Source organism: Pseudorca crassidens, chromosome 2 (assembly GCF_039906515.1).
Source record: "Pseudorca crassidens isolate mPseCra1 chromosome 2, mPseCra1.hap1, whole genome shotgun sequence".
NCBI lineage: Eukaryota > Metazoa > Chordata > Mammalia > Artiodactyla > Delphinidae > Pseudorca > Pseudorca crassidens.
In genome coordinates, this window is record NC_090297.1 from 106829433 (window position 1) to 106850031 (window position 20599).

At 38.3% G+C, this 20599-nt stretch overlaps 1 protein-coding gene across 1 annotated transcript; it reads left to right on the forward strand.

Moving 5' to 3' along the window:
• Positions 1-13699: 13699 nt before the first annotated feature.
• Positions 13700-19464, forward strand: CD160 (CD160 molecule). The gene is given in 6 exon segments (XM_067710381.1): positions 13700-13715; positions 13824-13886; positions 14537-14587; positions 14590-14847; positions 15682-15723; positions 19304-19464. Coding segments are annotated over 6 exon segments (591 nt in total).
• Positions 19465-20599: the final 1135 nt, after the last annotated feature.

The window sequence follows — 20599 nt, forward strand, 5'->3', positions numbered from 1 at the left end:
CTAACTTGGGCTTACATACAAATCTGGCTCTACTCTAAGGAATTTGGTGTTACGGTGATTACTGAGATCCCATCTCCGGGCCTGAGGCATCTTTTTCACTTTTGTGGGAGATCTGCAAACAGAGGTATTTGTGGAGCGGATTGCTAGTGTTCCAGCTCCTCTAACAGGCTCGGTCTGGGCTTTGGTAGAGGAGAGAATGGAGCCTCTCCTTTACAATCTTGCCCCCACCAGAAAACCTTGGGCACAGCTTCATGTGTCATTTAATCGTCACAACATTCCCACGAGGCAGCTTTAAACACAAGAGGAATGTGTGGCTGAGCAATTTTACGAACGTGCGCGAAATCACACGAAGCTTGGATCTGAACCCAGGTGCCTCCCGCTTTAAAAGGTCGGGGAAAGGAGGGCGTGTCCTGTCGGCTGCGGCTGCGAGCTCTCAATACTGAGAGTCCACAGGCCCTGGGCAGCCAACGGAGTTCAGGAATCCCCGGGAAAAGGCTGAAAGGTGAGGGTGCCAGCCTGGTGCCAACCTAGTCTGCACCCTCATCCTTGCCCGCTCCGGGACTGGCCACATTTTATGAGGCAGAGGAGACTGCCTCCGGCACCTGGTGGACCCAAAAGTCCCCAGACTTCCCTCCCCACCACCTCTTCCTGCTAGTGAGGACCAGCTGCCGCCCTAGTACAGGCTGTGACCCCAGGAGCCACCAGACCCGATCTTGCAACCCCCAGACCTCCGCTACTAGTTTAGGTTTTCCCTGGCTAGACCGCATGTCCCCTGCGCCCCGGCATTCAGGGGGCCAAAGGTTGGTCTCAGGAAGGCTTCAACTGGAAGGCAGCGCCCTCTAGCGGTCAGAGTGCAGAACCAGCAGGGCCCTGTGCACCACACCAGTGTGCTCCCGGTCCGGAGCACAAAGGTCACCTATTCCAGGAGCATCCTTGTCCCATGGACCCCACCTACCCACAGCCCTCCACAACGGCCCACGACAGACTTACACACTCTGCTTCAGCTCGGCCCTAGGCACCGCGAAGCCCGGCCACTTTTGCATCAGCGCCTGCGAGCCGGCCAGCCTGTCTGCCACTCTTTTCTTGGAAGCAGTCCCTACCCTGCCCCCTCCCATCCCGCTGCACCAGTCCCTAAGGAACCACGCCGGGAAAAGGCATATGACCTTCTCAATATCTCACAGCTAGCTAGTACAGAGCCAGGACTGGAAGCCAAATCTCCCCAGCACACTCACCGCTGTACCTGTAAGGCACCAGCTCCCCAAAGTCAGCAGACATCTGTCAAGGCCTAACTCCCCTGCCATCTTGCAGCCTTTCCAGATCCCTCATTTAGAATTTCTCCTTCCCTATTCCTTGATATACTTTATGACCTTATTATCGTTATCAGAGTCCTCCTTGTGTTGCAGCTGTTCCTGAATGGCTGGATGGGTGTGAGAAAAGAGGCAAAGGAAATTCCAAGAGAAAGACCCCATAACTTGGGGGTTAGAATCCTTGCTCCCACACTTAGAAGCTGTGATTTTAAGCTGGTCACAATGCCTAAGTCTCCATATGCTTAGTTCAAATGACAGATTTTTAAATAACCATAATAGCTCAGTGTTTTATATAAGAACTAAAACACAGTCATGTGTGTGGATGTGCTTGAGACACTGTAAATTGTCTCAAATATGAGGAACCATAAAAATAATCATGGCTAACACTTACTGAGCCCTGACTCTATGCCAGGCACTACACTAAGTAGTTTACATAGGTTGCTTCATGTAACCTACACAACAACCCTGGGAAGAGAATATTATCATCACCATTTTATAGATCAATAAGCAGATTTTCAAAGAGGTTAAAACACTTGCCGAACATTATACAGCTAATAATTGTCAAAGCCAGATTACAAACCTGTCTTTCTGATTTTAGAGGCTGCATTTAACCACTAAAATAGTCTGTCCCTGTTTTAGTTATCTCTCTGTGCCCTGTGTCGCCTGACACGTCATAGTTGCTCAGTGTTTGTCAAAGACATTCATTTATTAAGGGCTGAGCATAGTGCCTGTCCCAGGAGCCTAAGAAATTTGCTTGTCACCAAGTTTTGGGACCAGGGCTTGGACACAAGCTGTCTGGCTCCAGAGTCTATGCTTTTAACCACACCCCTTGGCTGAAGGAATAATTGCAATCCTTTCTCTTTCTTTTCAAATCAGATAATGCTTGTAGTGAGACACAAAAGCATATCACTAAACTTTCAATGTTTTGTATCAAAAGTCAGCAGGACATTCTGTTGGAGACATGGTGAAGCACGACGGTGTAAAAACATAGGAGAGGGAACAAGAGGTCGAGGCTAAGGCAGCAGCACTGGGGGCCAGATCACTGAGCTGCTGTTGCTGCTGGGATTTTTTATTAGGATTGTGACAAATTTATAGGTAAATATAAAGAAAATTAACAATTATCTCCATTTAGATTTTCTTTCGTGTTCCTTAATAGTACTTTATAGTTTTTATCTTATAGGTCCTAACAGAAATCTTGTTAAAGACAGAAAGAAAAACATCATATGATATCACTTATATGTGAGATCTAAAAAAAAATAATGATACAAATGAAATTATTTACAAAACAGAAATAGACCCACAGACATAGAAAACAAACTTATGATTACCAAAGGGGAAAGTGGGGGAGGGATGAACACACTATATAAAACTGATAACCAACAAGGACCTACTGTATAGCACAGGGAACTATACTCAATATTTTGTAATAACCTATAAGGGAAAAGAATCTGAAAATAGATATATACATATATGTAAAAAAAAAAGATGAAAACAAAAGAAAAAGCCAGATTCTTTTGAACTATTGTCCAGATACTATTTGTCCAAATACAGAGTCAAATATTCTGTATTTATTTATGTAAGACTATATTCAATGTCAGCAACACTCATCAGATATCTGGTGAGCAACCTTCTGAAGTGTGTAACTGAAATACCTTCGGAATCATTTTAATTCTGAAAATATTTATTGTACTAAAGAGTTTATTTATTTATTTTTAAACTATTGGAGTATAATTGCTTTACAATGGTGTGTTAGTTTCTGCTTTATAACAAAGTGAATCAGCTATACATATACATATATCCCCATATCTCCTCGCTCTTGCGTCTCCCTCCCACCCTCCCTATCCCACCCCTCTAGGTGGTCACAAAGCACCGAGCTGATCTCCCTGTGCTATGCGGCTGCTTCCCACTAGCTATCTATTTTACATTTGGTAGTATATATTAGTCCATGCCACTCCCTCACTTCGTCCCAGCTTACCCTTCCCCCTCCCTGTGTCCTCAAGTCCATTCTCTACGTCTGCATCTTTATTCCTGTCCTGCCCCTAGGTTCTTCAGAACCATTTTTGGTTTTTTTTTAGATTCCATATATATATGTTAGCATACGGTATTTGTTTTTCTCTTTCTGACTTACTTCACTCTGTATGACAGACTCTAGGTCCATCCACCTCACTACAAATAACTCAATTTCGTTTTTTTATGGCTTAGTAATATTCCATTGTATACATGTGCCACATCTTTATCCATTCATCTGTTGATGGACACTTAGGTTGCTTCCATGTCCTGGCTATTGTAAATAGAGCTGCAATGAACATTGTGGTACATGACTCTTTTTGAATTATGGTTTTCTCAGGGTATATGCCCACTAGTGGGATTGCTGGGTCATATGGTAGTTCTATTTGTAGTTTTTTAAGGAACCTCCATACTGTTCTCCATAGTGGCTGTATCAATTTACATTCCCACCAACAGTGCAAGAGGGTTCCCTTTTCTTCACACCCTCTCCAGCATTTATTGTTTGTTGATTTTTTGATGATGGCCATTCTGACTGGTGTGAGGTGATACCTCATTGTAGTTTTGATTTGCATTTCTCTAATGATTAGAGATGTTGAGCATTCTTTCATGTGTTTCCTGGCAATCTGTATATCTTCTTTGGAGAAATGTGTATAAGAGTTTATTTTAATGTAGCAAATAGCAAAAAGTTTATAAACTTCCCAAATATCTTACTGCAAACAAAGCCAGTTTTCAGGATCTGGCCTCAAAGTTAGTTCATTATAATAAAATTATTGAGTATTTGCTTTAAAAAAAGAGTTGGAATCAGAGTTCCTCTTGGTTTTCTGGATTTAGGAATGTTTAGGAAATACCCTGGAGGAAAGGAATGCAAGCATCCTTCCCTGAAAAGAGCAGATAACAATATCTATGAAAATTAAATGATTCAAAGCATATAAAGTACCTGACATATCATAGGCCCCTACAATTATAGTTGCTTTTTCCTCGTCCTCCATTTCATTTCTAAAAATTACTTTTTGTAGGTTATGTCCTTGCAATACACTCTATTTTTCTTGAAAAAAAATTTAATTAAAAGTAATATGTCCCTAAGGTAAAATAAATCAAACAAAATAACATACAGTGAGAAAAAAAGTTTCCTTACACTTACCTCTCTCCCTACCCACAGTACACCCCCCCAAAAAAACGTTCACTACTTTAACATTTTTTCATTTAACCCCTTTGATGGTTAAGGTTATACTTTTAATTATATACCTTTATTTTCTGTTACTTCAAAGAGTATCTATTGGCCCTCCTCCATGAGGAATTTAACACCCTGACATCACCTCCTGCTTTCCAATATTTGTTAATGATATTAAATGTTTTAGTCCTTCTAGTGGTCATCTTCATAAATTTAAAAATACTTACATCTTTATTGCTTTACTAATTTTACATGTTTTTTTACTCCCCTCTGAAAATTGAGGAAATACCAGTTAGACTTCTTTCTTACTCTCCTTTAACTCTAACCCACTTAATTTTTGTAAGTTACTTTAAAACTTTTTACATTGTCAAGGTTTGTAACATTTATATTTGTTCTGTAATACCAGTTAACTGATCCATGTTATGCCTGTAGGTTTATTCTATAAGGAGTACTAACAACATTACAATTATGTAAATATTCAATTAAATCAAGCAGTTTGATTGGATCCAAAGAAAAAGAAATATAATCTTATGACATTAATTAAATCTTTGCCTCAAAAGAGAATGTTACAAATGTCAAGGTCAAATGGACTTCCTTTTCATTTCTTTCCAGATGTCTTCCATTCTTCAGATCATATTCAGTGGCTGGGGTTTCTTATATCTTACAGTAACACTATGTTTTTTCTTCCTTTATGGCTGTGTAGTATCTACTTGAGTAATTTTCTTCATAAATGGTGGGTGGGTGGTAAACCTTCTCAGATCAGTGTTCTCAATTTTATATGCATGGTGTCATGGTGTGTATGTACATAGGTATGTATATATATGATTTTATCATATATTTTTAATACATTATTTTATATGTACAAAATATGTAACATATATCTAAAAATCTAAAGCATAACAATATAATTAACACCAGTGAGCCCATGGCACAACCACAAATTTAGAACATAAACAAAAGCATCCTCTACCTATGTATTTCTCCCCATACCATCTTACTGACAAAGAAAGAATGATAGGCAAAGAAGATGCAATTTGTGAAAAATAGGATTTAAAAAAATTTTTTACATCTATGTTAATTGCATTATGGCAGAGAATGTGATCTTTTTGACAAAGATTCTTTGATATTTGCTTTATTGGCTAGTACATAATCAATTTTGTAATAAATAAAGCTAAGGAAAGTAGAAGGAAAGAATCAAGTTAAATGTGGAAATCAACAAGAAAATAGAAAATGATAGAACTATTAAGTAAGCTGAGCAGTTTATTCAGGAAAAACAAGCAATAAAATAGATAATTAACTAATATAATCAAGGAAAAAAGGGAAAGAAAACACAAATACACAAAATAAAAAAATAAAAAAAGAACTATGAATGCAGAGGAAATTTAAAGAACCATAAAAACCCCTTTTCTCAATTCTATGAATATAAATCATAGACAAAGCAGATACTTTTCTAAAAAACAATTTCAATGCACAAAAACTGTTTCCAGTAAAGAAAAAATACTAAATAGAATAATTACCAAACAAGAAATAGAGAAAAATTATTATGGCCTAACTTTCCCCCTAAACATTTGCCCAGTTAGTGTCACTAGAGAATTCTACTAAACCTTTAAAACACAGATTATTCCAATGCTATTGAAATTGTTCCTGAGCTTAAAAAAGAAGTTTCCAAATTTTTTTGTGAAGTGAGCATAACATTTATTCCAAAACCCAATGAAAGTAACACCAAAAAATTTTAAAAATCAATCTTACTGAAGAATATTGAAGCAAAAGTCTTAAATAAAATACTATGAAACAAGATTGTTTTGGCTATTCAGGGTCTTTTGTGTTTCCATACAAACGATCCCAAATAGCCAAAGCAATCTTGGAAAAGAAAAACAGAGCTGGAGGAATCAGACTCCCTGACTTCAGATTATACTACAAAGCTACAGTCATCAAAACAGTATGGCACTGGCATAAAAACAAAAATATAGATCAATGGAACAGGATAGAAAGTCCAGAGATAAACCCACACACTTACAGTCAACTAATCTATGACAAAGGAGGCAAGAATATACAGTGGAGAAAAGACAGTCTCTTCAATAAGTAGTGCTGGGAAAACTGGACAGCTACATGTAAAAGAATGAAATCAGAACACTAACACCATACAAAAAAATAAACTTAAAATGGATTAAAGAACTAAACATAAGGCCGGAAACTATAAAACTCTTAGAGAGAAACACAGGCAGAACACTCTCTGACATAAATTGCAGCAATATCTTTTTTGATCCACCTCCTAGAGCAATGAAAAAAAAAATAAAAACAAACAAATATGACCTAATTAAACTTAAAAGCTTTTGCACAGCAAAGGAAATCATAAACAAAGTGAAAATACAACCCACAAAATGGGAGAAAATATTTGCAAATGAAGCAACCAACAAGGGATTAATCTCCAAAATATACAAACAAAACAGCTCATGCAGCTCAATATCAAAAAAACAAACAACCCAATCAAAAATGGGCAGAAGATCTAAATAGACATTTCTCCAAAGAAGACAAACAGACGGACAAAAAACAGATGAAAAGATGTTCAACCTCACTAATCATTACAGAAATGCAAATCAAAACTACAATGTGGTATCACCTCACACCATCAACAGAATGGCCATCAACAAAAAATCTAAAAACAATAAATGCTGGAGAGGGTGGGGAGAAAAGGGAATCCTCCTACACTGTTGGTGGGAATGTAAATTGGTACAACCATTATGCAGAACAGTATGGAGGTTCCTTAAAAAACTAAATATAAATTAAGAAAACACTCCCATTTACCACTGCAACAAAAGGAATAAAATATCTAGGAATAAACCTACCTAAGGAGACAAAAGACCTGTATGCAGAAAATTATAAGACACTGATGAAAGAAATTAAAGATGATACAAATAGACAGAGAGATATACCATGTTATTGGATTGGAGGAATCAACATTGTGAAAATGACTCTACTACCCAAAGCAATCTATAGATTCAATGCAATCCCTATCAAACTACCACTGGCATTTTTCACAGAACTAGAACAAAAATTTTCACAATTTGTATGGAAACACAAAAGACCCCGAATAGCCAAAGCAATCTTGAGAACGAAAAATGGAGCTGGAGGAATCAGGCTCCCTGACTTCAGACTATACTACAAGGCTACAGTAATCAAGACAGTATGGTACTGGCACAAAAACAGAAAGATAGATCAATGGAACAGGATAGAAAGCCCAGAGATAAACCCATGCACATATGGTCACCTTATCTTTGATAAAGGAGGCAAGAATATACAGTGGAGAAAAGACAGCCTCTTCAATAAGTGGTGCTGGGAAAACTGGACAGGTACATGTAAAAGTATGAAATTAGAACCCTCCCTAACACCATATACAAAAATAAACTCAAAATGGATTAAAGACCTAAATGTAAGGCCAGACACTATAAAACTCTTAGAGGAAAACATAGGCAGAACACTGTATGACATAAATCACAGCAAGATCCTTTTTGACCCACCTCCTAGAGAAATGGAAACAAAAATAAACAAATGGGACCTAATGAAACTTAAAAGCTTTTACATAGCAAAGGAAACCATAAACAAGATCAAAAGACAACCCTCAGAATGGGAGAAAATATTTGCAAATGAAGCAACTGACAAAGGATTAATCTCCAAAATTTATAAGCAGCTCATGCAGCTCAATAACAAAAAAACAAACAACCCAATCCAAAAATGGGCAGAAGACCTAAATAGACATTTCTCCAAAGAAGATAGCCAATAAGCACATGAAAGAATGCTCAACATCATTAATCATTAGAGAAATGCAAATCAAAACCACAATGAGGTATCACCTCACACCAGTCAGAATGGCCATCATCAAAAAATCTAGAAACAGCAAGTGCTGGAGAGGGTGTGGAGAAAAGGAAACACTCTTGCACTGTTGGTGGGAATGTAAATTGATAACAACCACTATGGAGAACAGTATGGAGGTTCCTTAAAAAACTACAAATAGAACTACCATATGACCCAGCAATCCCACTACTGGGCATATATCTTGAGAAAACCATAATTCAAAAATAGTCATGTACCGGGCTTCCCTGGTGGCGCAGTGGTTGAGAGTCCACCTGCCAATGCAGGGGATACGGGTTTGTGCCCCGGTCCAGGAAGATCCCACATGCTGCAGAGTGGCTGGGCCCGTGGGCCATGGCCGCTGAGCCTGTGCGTCCGGAGCCTGTGCTCCACAACGGGAGAGGCCACAACAGTGAGAGGCCCGTGTACTGCCAAAAAAAAAAAAAAAAAGAGTCATGTACCAAAATGTTCATTGCAGCTCTATTTACAATAGCCAGGACATGGAAGCAACCTAAGTGTCCATCAACAGATGAATGGATAAAGAAGATGTGGCACATATATACAATAGAATATTACTCAGCCATAAAAAGAAACGAAATTGAGTTATTTGTAGTGAGGTGGATAGACCTAAAGTCTGTCATACAGAGTGAAGTAAGTCAGAAAGAGAAAAACAAACACCGTATGCTAACACATATATATGGAATCTAAGAAAAAAAAATGTCATGAAGAACCTAGGGGTAAGACAGGAATAAAGACACAGACCTACTAGAGAATGGACTTGAGGATATGAGGAGGGGGAAGGGTAAGCTGTGACAAAGTGAGAGAGTGGCATGGACATATATACACTACCAAACGTAAAATAGATAGCTAGTGGGAAGCAGCCACATAGCACAGGGAGATCAGCTAGGTGATTTGTGACCACCTAGATGGGTAGGATAGGGAGGGTGGGAGGGAGGGAGACGCAAGAGGGAAGAGATATGGGAACATATGTGTACGTATAACTGATTCACTTTGTTATAAAGCAGAAACTAACACACAATTGTAAAGCAATTATACTCCAATAAAGATGTTAAAAAAAAACTAAATATAGAACTACCATATGATTCAATAATGCCACTCCAAGGCATATATCCAGAGAAAACCATAATTCAAAAAGATACATGCATCCCAATGTTCACTGCAGTACTATTTACAATAGCCAAGACATGGAAGCAACCTAAATGTCCATCAACACAGGAGTGGATAAAGAAGATGTGGTACATATATACAATGGAATATTACTCAGCCATTAAAGAAGAACGAAGTAATGCCATATGCAGCAACATGGATGGACCTACAGATTGTCATACTGAGGGAAGTGAGTCACAGAGAGAAAGACAAACATCATATGATATCCCTTATATGTGGAATCTAAAAAAAATGGTACAAATGAACTTATTTACAAAACAGAAATAGTCATAGATGTAGAAAACAAACTTGTGGTTACCAGGGGCAAAAAAGGCAAGGAGGGATAAATTAGGAGATTGGGGTTGACATATACACCCACTACTATATAAAATAGGTAACTAATAAGGACCTACTGTATAGCACAGGGAACTCTACTCAGTATTCTGTAATGACCTATATAGGAAAATAATCTAAAAAAGAGTGGATATATGTATATGTATAACTGATTCACTTTGCTGTACAGCAGAAAGTAACACAACATTGTAAATCAACTATACTCCAATAAATTTTTAAAAATATTATGAAACAGAAGCCAGCAGCATATTAAAAGACTAATATACCAAGACCAAATGTTAGTTTTGTTTTTGTTTTGTTTTTTAGGATTGTAAGGATGCATCAATTTTAGGAAATCTATTAGCATTGACCACCATACTAATATGTGAATAAAGAAAAATCATAGGGTCATTTTTGTTGATGTTTAAAAACCAATTAATAAAGCATTCAGTATTTATTCTAGATATCTTAAAAACTCAATAAAATAGAAGTAAATATATATTCCTTAACATAATAAAATATATCTCATCCCCAAAGCTAGCACAATGCTTAATAAGGAAACAAATGAAGAATCTCCCATTAAACTAAGAAAAAAGACAGGACTCATTATCACCACTATTATTTAATATTTTCTGGAGATATTAACCAATACAATTATACAGGAGAAAGAAATCAGAGATATAAAAATAGAAAAGGAAGTAATTATCATTATTTACAAATAATATGATTGCATGACTAGAAAATCCAAGAGAAACAACTGAAAAATTATTTAAAACAATTACAGAATTGAGTAAGAGAAGGTAACTGGGTATGAAATTAATATTTAATCATCAGTTATCTTTCAGGTGTGAAAAACAATGAAGAGTTAAAAGATATAATGAATGATATAAATTAAAATGATATAAAGATACACACAAACATAAAAGATGCAATGGGGGCTTCCCTGGTTGCGCAGTGGTTGAGAGTCCGCCTGCCGATGCAGGGGATACGGGTTCGTGCCCCCTTCCGGGAAGATCCCACATGCCGCAGAGCGGCTAGGCCCGTGAGCCATGGACGCTGAGCCTGTGCGTCCGGAGCCTGTTGCTCCGCAACGGGAGAAAAAAAGATGCAATGCGAAAGCGATAATATTTTCAGCAGTGACATAAAATATTAAATACTCAGAAATAAGCTTAAGAAATGGACGAGACCTTTATGAAAAAACTTCTAAACATGGCCGAGCTATACACGTATCAAAACACAAGACTTTAAAAACGGTAAGGAATATCATGTTCTTGGATCAAAAAATTCAATGTCACAAAAATTTCAGTTCTAAGTTAAAATATAAATAGAACATAACCCAATTTTAAAAATACCAGTAGGTCTTCTTGTTGGTAGATGGTGGGAAAGGAGAGACCAGATAAGCAGATTATAAAAATTAGATAGAAAATTAAGTTAATAGAAAAATTCTTAAAAAGAGGGGGACTAAATATTAAAATATTCTAAATCTATAAAAATGATTAGACATTTAAAAATATTAACAAATATATAAATTACTATTTTCTAGGAATTAAAATATAAATCTAAAATTTGTCAGGCACATATATAAACAGAATGAATGTACAGAAATAGGCATGCATACACACAGATGTATTGGATATATGACAAAGCATTTCAAGTCAACGGTGAAAAGAAGTTTCACTCAACTAAAGGTACTGGAATGACTGGTAGACAACTTGAAAAATTAAGTTGGTTCTGTACCTCACACCTTACACCAAAATAAATTTCATGAAGACCAAAAAATGTAACGTAAAACATGAAAAAATACGAATACTGGAAGAAACCATGGGAGAATTTTTTCAGTCTTGGGGTGGAGATGGTCTGTATACATGTCACATAATTATATGAAAACAAAAAGATTCCTGCAAAACAAAACTACCATAGGGAAAGATGAATGGCAAACTTGAAAAATATTTCTACCTCCTATCACAAAGGACTAATTTTTTGAGTATATAAAGAGCACCTACAAATCAATCTGAAAACACCACCAAAGACATCAACCCAATAGGAAATGGGCAACTTTATGGAAAGGGAAAAACAAATGTCTCTTGAACATGTAAAAATGTGCTTAACCTCGGTCATGATAGATAAATATAAATTAAAACTACATTAAGGCCATTTTTCACTTCTCAAATTAGCATCATGTTGTTGGCATGGGTATGAGGAAGCATTTCATATGTTGCTGGTGGAAAGGTATGCTGGTGCAACCTCTATGGAGGAAAATATGGCAACATTTCTCAAAATTGCAAATGCATATACCCTTTGACCAGCAATGCCATTTCTAGAGATTCATCATTTGCAAAATGATGTATGTCCAGGGTAGGGTTTGGAAAAGAAAAGATTGGAAATAATCAAAATGCTCACTGATGGAAATCTATGTCAATAAATTCACATAATTATAAATACTATGCAGCAATTTTTAAAGAGGGAAAGCGCTTTATGTACTGATATGGAATGGTCTCCATGACATACTGGTAAGTGAAAAAAGAAAAATGTAGAACATCATTCGTTGTTGTTATTATTGTTTTTTAAAAAAGGAAAAATAGGGAATTGCTTATATATGCACAGAATATCTGTAGAAGGGTCCACAACAACAAAGCAACATTGGTCAATAATAGATCACTGGGGAGTCGGTGTAGGAAGAAAACTTTTAACTATATACCCCTCTCTACTCTTTGAATTTTAAACCCTGTGGATGTAATTACCTATCCAAAAATCCTATCGCATTGTAGTTTGGTTACAAACTACAAAAGTGCTTAAATATATTTTTAACGTCTACACAGAGGATTTTTTTAAATAAAAATATTTATTTTATATACATAGCTCTGCAATTTGCCTGTTTTTGACATGATGGTATATTATGGACATCTGCCTTTAGGCTCATATTTATAGAACTCATTCTTTTTAATATATAACATTCTATTGTGTAAATTAATCAAAATTTATTCAACCATTTCCCTTTTGATGAAAATTCAGGTATTTTCTTGGTTTTGATTTTTGTTCAGTTTGGGTTTTTTGACATGAAAATAATTTTTCCTAGCTAAAATTAGAAGATATAAATATAAAGGTAAAATAATAAAAATATTGGAAGAAAATTATAACCTCAGCCTGAGGGTAACTTACTTAAACAATAAAGGAAACACAAATGACTTAGGAAAGAGAAGTATATTGTATTTAACTACATACAAATGTAAATTTTCCTTACGGAAAAAAATAAAGTCAAGAGACAACGAAGTGAAAGAAACTACTTGTTAAAAAAAAAGAAAAAGTGGCAACAGGTTAATATCTCTAATATAGAGAAAGTTCCTAGAAGTTGATTTTTTTTAAACATGCAAAGAATATGAACAGGCAATTCATAGAAGAGGAAATACTAATGACCAATAAATGTATGAAGAGATCCTCACCCTCACTAGTCATAGTTTCAAAGGCAAAGCAACAGTGAGGTCTAATTTTTCATCCATCAGATTGGCAAAAATGTAAAAGATAACAACCAGTATTGGCAAGTCCATGAAGAAATGTACATTAACTATTCTTGCTGAACATCTGAATCTCAACCATCTTTTTGGAGAGCAATCCAATAACATAGTAGAAAAAAATTTTAATGTTCATATCCTTTGACCCAGCAAACCAACTTAATCTAGGGGAAAAAAATCTGAAAATATAGCCTTTAGTGTCTCCCTATGCCTCTTCTCTCTTTTCCCCTATCTTCTCTCCAGTACACCTCATTTAATTAACTGTGTTACTTCCCAGCCAGCTGACTCTCATGTCCAAGCCCTCCTCCATCTCCATCAGACTCTAGCCAACCGAGGCTACTGCCTGAAGCAGGGGGATGGTCTTGGATCCCTGTAAGGCCTTGTCTAGGAGTTCCCCTTGTGCTTTCAGAAAAGTGAGGCCAAGAACATCAGCAGAGCCAACATCTGCTTCGAGTTCCTGGGGCTCTTGACAACATGCAGCACCTGGCAGAGTCTGCTTTGCCCTGGCCATTCTGCTGGCAATTGTGGAGAACAAGCTTGGTCGTGAGGACAGCCCATCCCGAGATCCCCAGAGCAGAGACAGCCACCAGGGAAAATCCTGAACTCATGAGGGATGGATCCCATGATATTTTTCTGGTGGGGAAGAAAAGGATCCATTCTTCTTGACACTAATGAAAGGGTGAAAAATATAGTTTCTTTTTCTTTTTTGTTAGAACTAATACTATTGCCCTCCCCACCAGACATTCTGCCTCTGCTATATGTGGCAAAAAAGCCTGGTAATCTGGCCCTCAGGCTCTTACACACTATAAACGTATGAAATCCAGGTTTGACATCTAGATACTACAATATTTGTCAACTTTAGCAACCCACTTAACCACTCTGTGCCTCAGTTTAACTGTAAAATGGGAACAATAATACCTGTCGCTAGGGCTATACCAAAGATGAGATGTATACAAAAGAAATTCCAGTTGAAGAGTAGAAATAAAATATAAACCAATTCTGAATTAATGAAGAACTGGGATTGCAGATCTCCCTCAGATACGGGTATAGCCTGTAGGCTACTCTTCTAAGAGGGTGGTATTTAATGTCTATGGAGCAGCCCTTATCTCTGCCTCAACATTTATATGTGAGTGAATTTAGATTACCATGTATACACCCGGCTTCCATGGCTAACACTTCTCTTCCTATTCCAGGATGAATGCACATCCTCAGTTCAACTTCCCAGGAGCGGAAGCAACTGTGTAGCTTAAAAAAGAAGAGGCTGAGGTGGGTATGGTGTTTTTGTGCAAGGACAAGTCTTGAGACTGTTCCCCTGAGACTAGCTTGGAGCAACTGAGACTTAAATAGGATCCTGGGAAAGATGGTATCAGTGAAATATCATCTCAGTTGGTGTTCACCATAAACCAAGCCATGGCATTGGACAGTGAGACCTACCAGTGGTGTGCCAGAAGCCAGAAGCTGGATATCCGCCTTCAGGGCCATTATTTCTCTGTTTGAGTCACAGGTGGTCTCCCGATATCCCCAGTGCCACCAGGTGGGACAGTAAGCAGGGTCAACAGCTAAAGACAGAAGTAGTTATTTCAGGTCCTGGATAGGCAGTTTCCTTGGAGAAGAGTCTTTCCCATTACTCAAATCCTTTTCCATCACTCCCATTGGCAAATGCTGCCTTTCCTCAAAGCATGGATACAAAGGTATCTCATTTTGTCTTTAATTTAAAAAATCCTTCTGAGGTAGCCATCCCATTTTTATTGACACTGAGATTGAATCACAGCAGGAAAAGCAACTTATCCAAAGCCACTCACTGAGCAGTGCCAGTAAAAGCAGAAAGGTCTGGAATTTAGGCCTCCTGATTCCCAATTCAGTCTCTCAGAGATGTGGCTATATTTCTAAATATAGGCACTGAGCCTTCAGGCTGGGAAAGAAAGATGGATAAAATGGATAGTTGTCTTAAAGAGCATTTAGTCATAAGAAACAGAAACCCACTCAAATTGCCATAGATTAAAGGGGGGAAAATAATAACGAAGTATAGCTAGCCCTCATGAGTTCTGGTTTCTGGAATCAGAAACCAGAAAGCCAAAAGAACCCAAAACAGTCACTGTGTCCTCTCTGGGGCAGCAAGTCCTCCCATCTCTGCATATTTCCTCATTTTGTGCATGCTCCCCTGCTCTGTTACTACTTTGGCACAGCCTAAATATGGCCACTGCAGCCTCAGCTTTATATATATATGACTTCTTCATACTCCTAGACAATGGAGCAAGTCTTCAAAACTGAAAATTATGTTCTACTTAGAATTCTATACCCAATCAAACTACCAATCAAACATGAGGAAAGAATGAAGACACTGTCAGTCACACAGTGACTCAAAAAAAAAAAAAAAATTGCCTTTCATATGACCTTTCTTAAGGAGCTACCAGAGGATGTGCTTCAGTAAAGCAAGAAAGTGAATTGGTAGAGTGGATAAAATGGGATCCAGGAAACAAGAAATCTAACAGGGGGAGGGGATAAAAGAATTCTAGAATTAAAAAGGGCCAAAAAGGGCAGTTAGTCCTGAAGAAAGCAAAAGATACAGGACTCTGAAACATCTCTAGGGGGTGAAAATGGAATTGACCATTTCTCTGATGGCCCATGACAGATCTGACGAGGGATTAAAGATATGGATATGGAAAACTCTGCCTGTTTAAAAAAAATTAAGGTGATCATCATCTCCAGGGAAAACACTAAATTTTACAAAAGGAAACATAATCATAGCACACAACTTGGCTCTGTAATAAGTAACATTTACAGAATCCAAATTATGTAAAAACTAAAATTTATAATATAATGATTTTTTTGAAAGATGCAAAGAAGGGTAGGGGTTTAAGAGAACCATATCCTCATCTTCTATAACAGAAAATCAATAGACAATGTCTAAACTATCATCAAGAGTGGTAATATTAGCATTTTATGTAGGAATATGGTAAAACACCTCAAAGAGTTGATAGTGGTTGTCTCTGAGAATAAAAAGACACTGCTATTACCTTTTATGAACTTTCAAATACTATCTTTTTGACTTTAAGAAAAATAGATGTAAATTACACCCACCCACCCCCAAATAAAAACCTGTCCCAGAGCCTTTTAACAAATGTTTTCATCATCACCTACGGTTAGCAGTTAATCCAAATTTTCTACTTCAGTCTAGGTTGATTTCTATTTTCTTCCTTGCTTCCTGGTGTCTTCCCATCTGACCTAACTAGCTTAGCGTTCAGCACTTCCATTCTCTTCCTTATCAAACTCTCATCTTTATTGGCTCTGTGACTCTGTCCCACCCTGGTTTTTCTACTTTTCTGGCTGTTCTTTTCTCTCCTTCTCTGTCTGTTTCCTCCTCCACCTCTCAAACATGAAAATTCATTCCTCAAGACTCATTCCCCACTCCTTCAATCTTTTCTCTCTACTACCTCTCCCAATTTCTAATCTACCCTCATGATTTAAATCTGCACCTCCTGGGACTTCCCTGGTGGTCCAGTGGTTAAGACTCCCTGCTTCCAATGCAAGGGGCACGGGTCTGACCCTAGTTGGGGAACTAAGATTCTGTATGCCGCGTGGCGCAGCGCCCCCCCCCCCACAAATTTAAAAATACAAAATAATAAAGTCTTGGCAACGCCCTGGTGGTCCAGTGGTTAGGACTCAGTGCTTTCACCAATGTGGGCCCAGGTCAAAAAATAAATAAAAAATAAAGTCTTAAAAAAAAGCAAATCACTCAAAATCAAACCTATCCTCCTGAGACCATATTTCTGTCCATGATTCAGTCAAAACCTTGGTTCCTCCTTTTTTCTCTTCCCCCATCCAGTCAGTTACTAAGTACTACTAGTTCTTTCCCACATTCATTCCTTTCTTTCCAAAGGTGTTTTCCAGGTCTTCATCATCTCACACTTAAAATATTCCAACCGTCTCCTAAGTGGTAAGCCCCAGATCTCAAATCTGCCCATGTTTTACTCATCTTTATACATCCCACACCTACCTCAGAGCCTGGCACTGAGCTATGGCCTAGTAAGTGGTCCATCAACTAGATACTGTCTCTGCCTCTAATCCATACTGCCACCAGACATCTTTCTAAAATGCTGATTTGTACATACCACCCCAGAGTTTTAATGGCTTTTCACTGTCTGTGAGACAGTGATTAGTTTAGCCTGGCACTGGAGGCGCTCTATCTCTATAAAATTTCATTCTACTACTTACGTGAATACTCTGTCCCAGTTGATCTCACTAATGGAAACTCCTCTTTCATTCATCTAAACTTATTGATTGCGTATCCCAGGCACGGTGCTAAGTCTTGAAGAATAGAATGGGAGTATGACGAAGCTACTGCCCCTTATAATCCAGTATTGATGTTCTCCTAATACACCTTAAGTATTTCTACTTGTGATGGTTCTAAGATAGAAAGCCTTTATCATCCTCTCACCATATTTAAGTATTAGAGTCAGTAAATATGGATACTCACCAAATGTGGAAATAAGGTTCCTTTCCAAAAATGAAACTAATAAGGCCAAACAGGTAACAGATAATATCAATAAGCAATGTCTACCATTTACTGAGTGTTTACTGCGTGCCAGGCATTGTGCTAAGTGATACATTATTTCATTTAATCTTCATGGCCTTTTGAGTTAGGTACTATTCTTGTCCTGTGACAATCAGGCTCAAAGTAATTTGTGTAAGTTCACTCAGCTAGTAAATAATGGACAAAAATCCATATCTATTACAAAACCCAAGATTTTATATATTTTTAATTAATTTATTTATTTTTGGCTCTGTTGGGTCTTTTTTTTTAACATCTTTATTGGGGTATAATTGCTTTACAATGGTGTGTTAGTTTCTGCTTTATAACAAAGTGAATCAGCTATACATATACATATGTTCCCATATCTCTTCCCTCTTGCATCTTCCTCCCTCCCTCCCTCCCTATCCCACCCCTCCAGGTGGTCACAAAGCACCGAGCTGATATCCCTGTGCTATGCGGCTGCTTCCCACTAGCTATCTACCTTACGTTTGGTAGTGTATATATGTCCATGCCTCTCTCTCGCTTTGTCACAGCTCATCCTTCCCCCTCCCCATATCCTCAAGTCCATTCTCCAGTAGGTCTGTGTCTTTATTCCTGTCTTACCCCTAGGTTCTTCATGACATTTTTTTTTCTTAAATTCCATATATATGTGTTAGCATACGGTATTTGTCTTTCTCTTTCTGACTTACTTCACTCTGTATGACAGACTCTAGGTCTATCCACCTCATTACAAATAGCTCAATTTCATTTCTTTTTATGGCTGAGTGTTGGGTCTTTATTGCTGCACACAGGCTTTCTCTAGTGGCCGCGAGCGGGGCTACTCTTCGTTGCAGTGCGCAGGCTTCTCATTGCAGTGGCTTCTCTTGTTGCGGAGCACAGGCACGCGGGCTTCAGTAGTTGTGGCACGTGGCGCACGGGCTTAGTTGTTCCGCGGCATGTGGGATCTTCCCGGACCAGGGCTCGAACCCATGTCCCCTGCATTGGCAGGCGGATTCTTAACCACTGCGCCACCAGGGAAGCCCAAAACCCACGATTTTAACTTAGACTAAACTGCTTGACCCACTCCAGAAGATGGTTTTTAAATGAGACTTGGAGACACCCAACTCCAAGGTAACTAAGCTATTTTAGCTGTCTCTCTGGCAAGACTTGAGTTCCTTCAAGGTAGGCCTATTTGCATCCCCACTGTGACACACATAGATTCTATATTTATTTATTGCCACTTATGTACGTCATCATCACCACCCACAAATGTTAAAAAATACTTATGTGGGCAATGGATTATACTGAGAGGTATCCTTGGGGATCATAAAAAAGATGTCCTGAGATTATGCAAAAAGAGGTATTAGTAATTTCCAAAACTCTCTCCTGATCCATTGATTCTCTTCTGAACCAGAGAGTGAACTACACAGTAATGAGATTGAAACAGGACACCCCAAGTTTGGCCACAGTAAAGGTGCTCTCAGTTCAGGCTTCCTGCAAGAAAAGGTCTGGATGATGCTGGTCACCAGCCTAGTGGCCCTTCGAGGTATGTTCAGAAGAGCTTTTAGCACCCCAAGAAATGAGGGTGCTATACCTGTAACATCTTGATTACTCTCCAGAAGGGTGGAAAGGAAGCCCAGAGTGGGACAGGGAAATGCTCCTTAGGCCCTGGCTGTCCACATGAAAACATCACACCAGTATAAGGGCAAAATCGGTCCAAAGGGACTAGAGACTTCATACTAACTAGGGGATGATAGATGAATCAGACTTTCCATTGGGTAGGAGGTCACACCCATGAGGAAAGAAAGCCTGTGGGAGAGGCAAGCAAATACAAATACCTCTACTTACTGGATGAACAGAGGGCTACAAGTTGAGGCAACAGATGTTTGGCTATAATGTGCTGAGCAAGGCAAGAAACAGACTTGGTCTGGAGGTGGGTTTTAAACAATGCAGCTCTTCAGCAAAGGTTGATGGCCAGATTGAGTATATAAAACCCTTGTAGTTGAGTCCTCTGAGCATCGTTTATCAATGTCAATTAGTTTTCCCTATTAGATAAAAAAGATATTGGAACTTGCAATGACACGTTTGCATAATCAGTAACTGATGCAGGTTTTTGCCTCTCCTTGGCATTCTTAATTCCAAGCCTTATTTAGGCCTTCCTCAATTCAATAACTACCACTGTGCCACCAGAATGTGAGCTCTATACGTGCAGAACCTTTGTCTTGTTTACCCCAACCAAAAACAGTACCAGGCACATAGCAGGCTCTTAATAGATTTGTTTAAAGAATTTGTATGACAGGTTAGGCTTTCCATATGGTGACTCTAACCTCATGCAATGCTTCCAGGTAAATATTCCCCAATTACTCACCAGCAAATGGGTATAAGGAGGTTAAATGTTGCCCCAGTGCATGGGAATTAATACAGGACCTTGTCACTCCAAAATCCATGCTCTCAGTGATTATCTACTACATGCTAAGCACTTTCTCTCTCGACTCCATCACCACTCTCCCCATTCTGAGATTGCTTCCTCCCATTTCCAGAAACAGGACCACCTAACACTCCCTTATTCCAGCCCCTTAACTGCAAACTATCAAAGAAAAACAAAGACCACATCTGTGATCCTTGGCAAGCCCCTGACAAGTGTAAGCCTACTCCAGTTTTCAGGGAGAAACTGGTGAACATCAAGCAGTCTGACCCTTCAGACATAATTCTTTATTGAATCTGAATCTTCTCAATGGTTAGG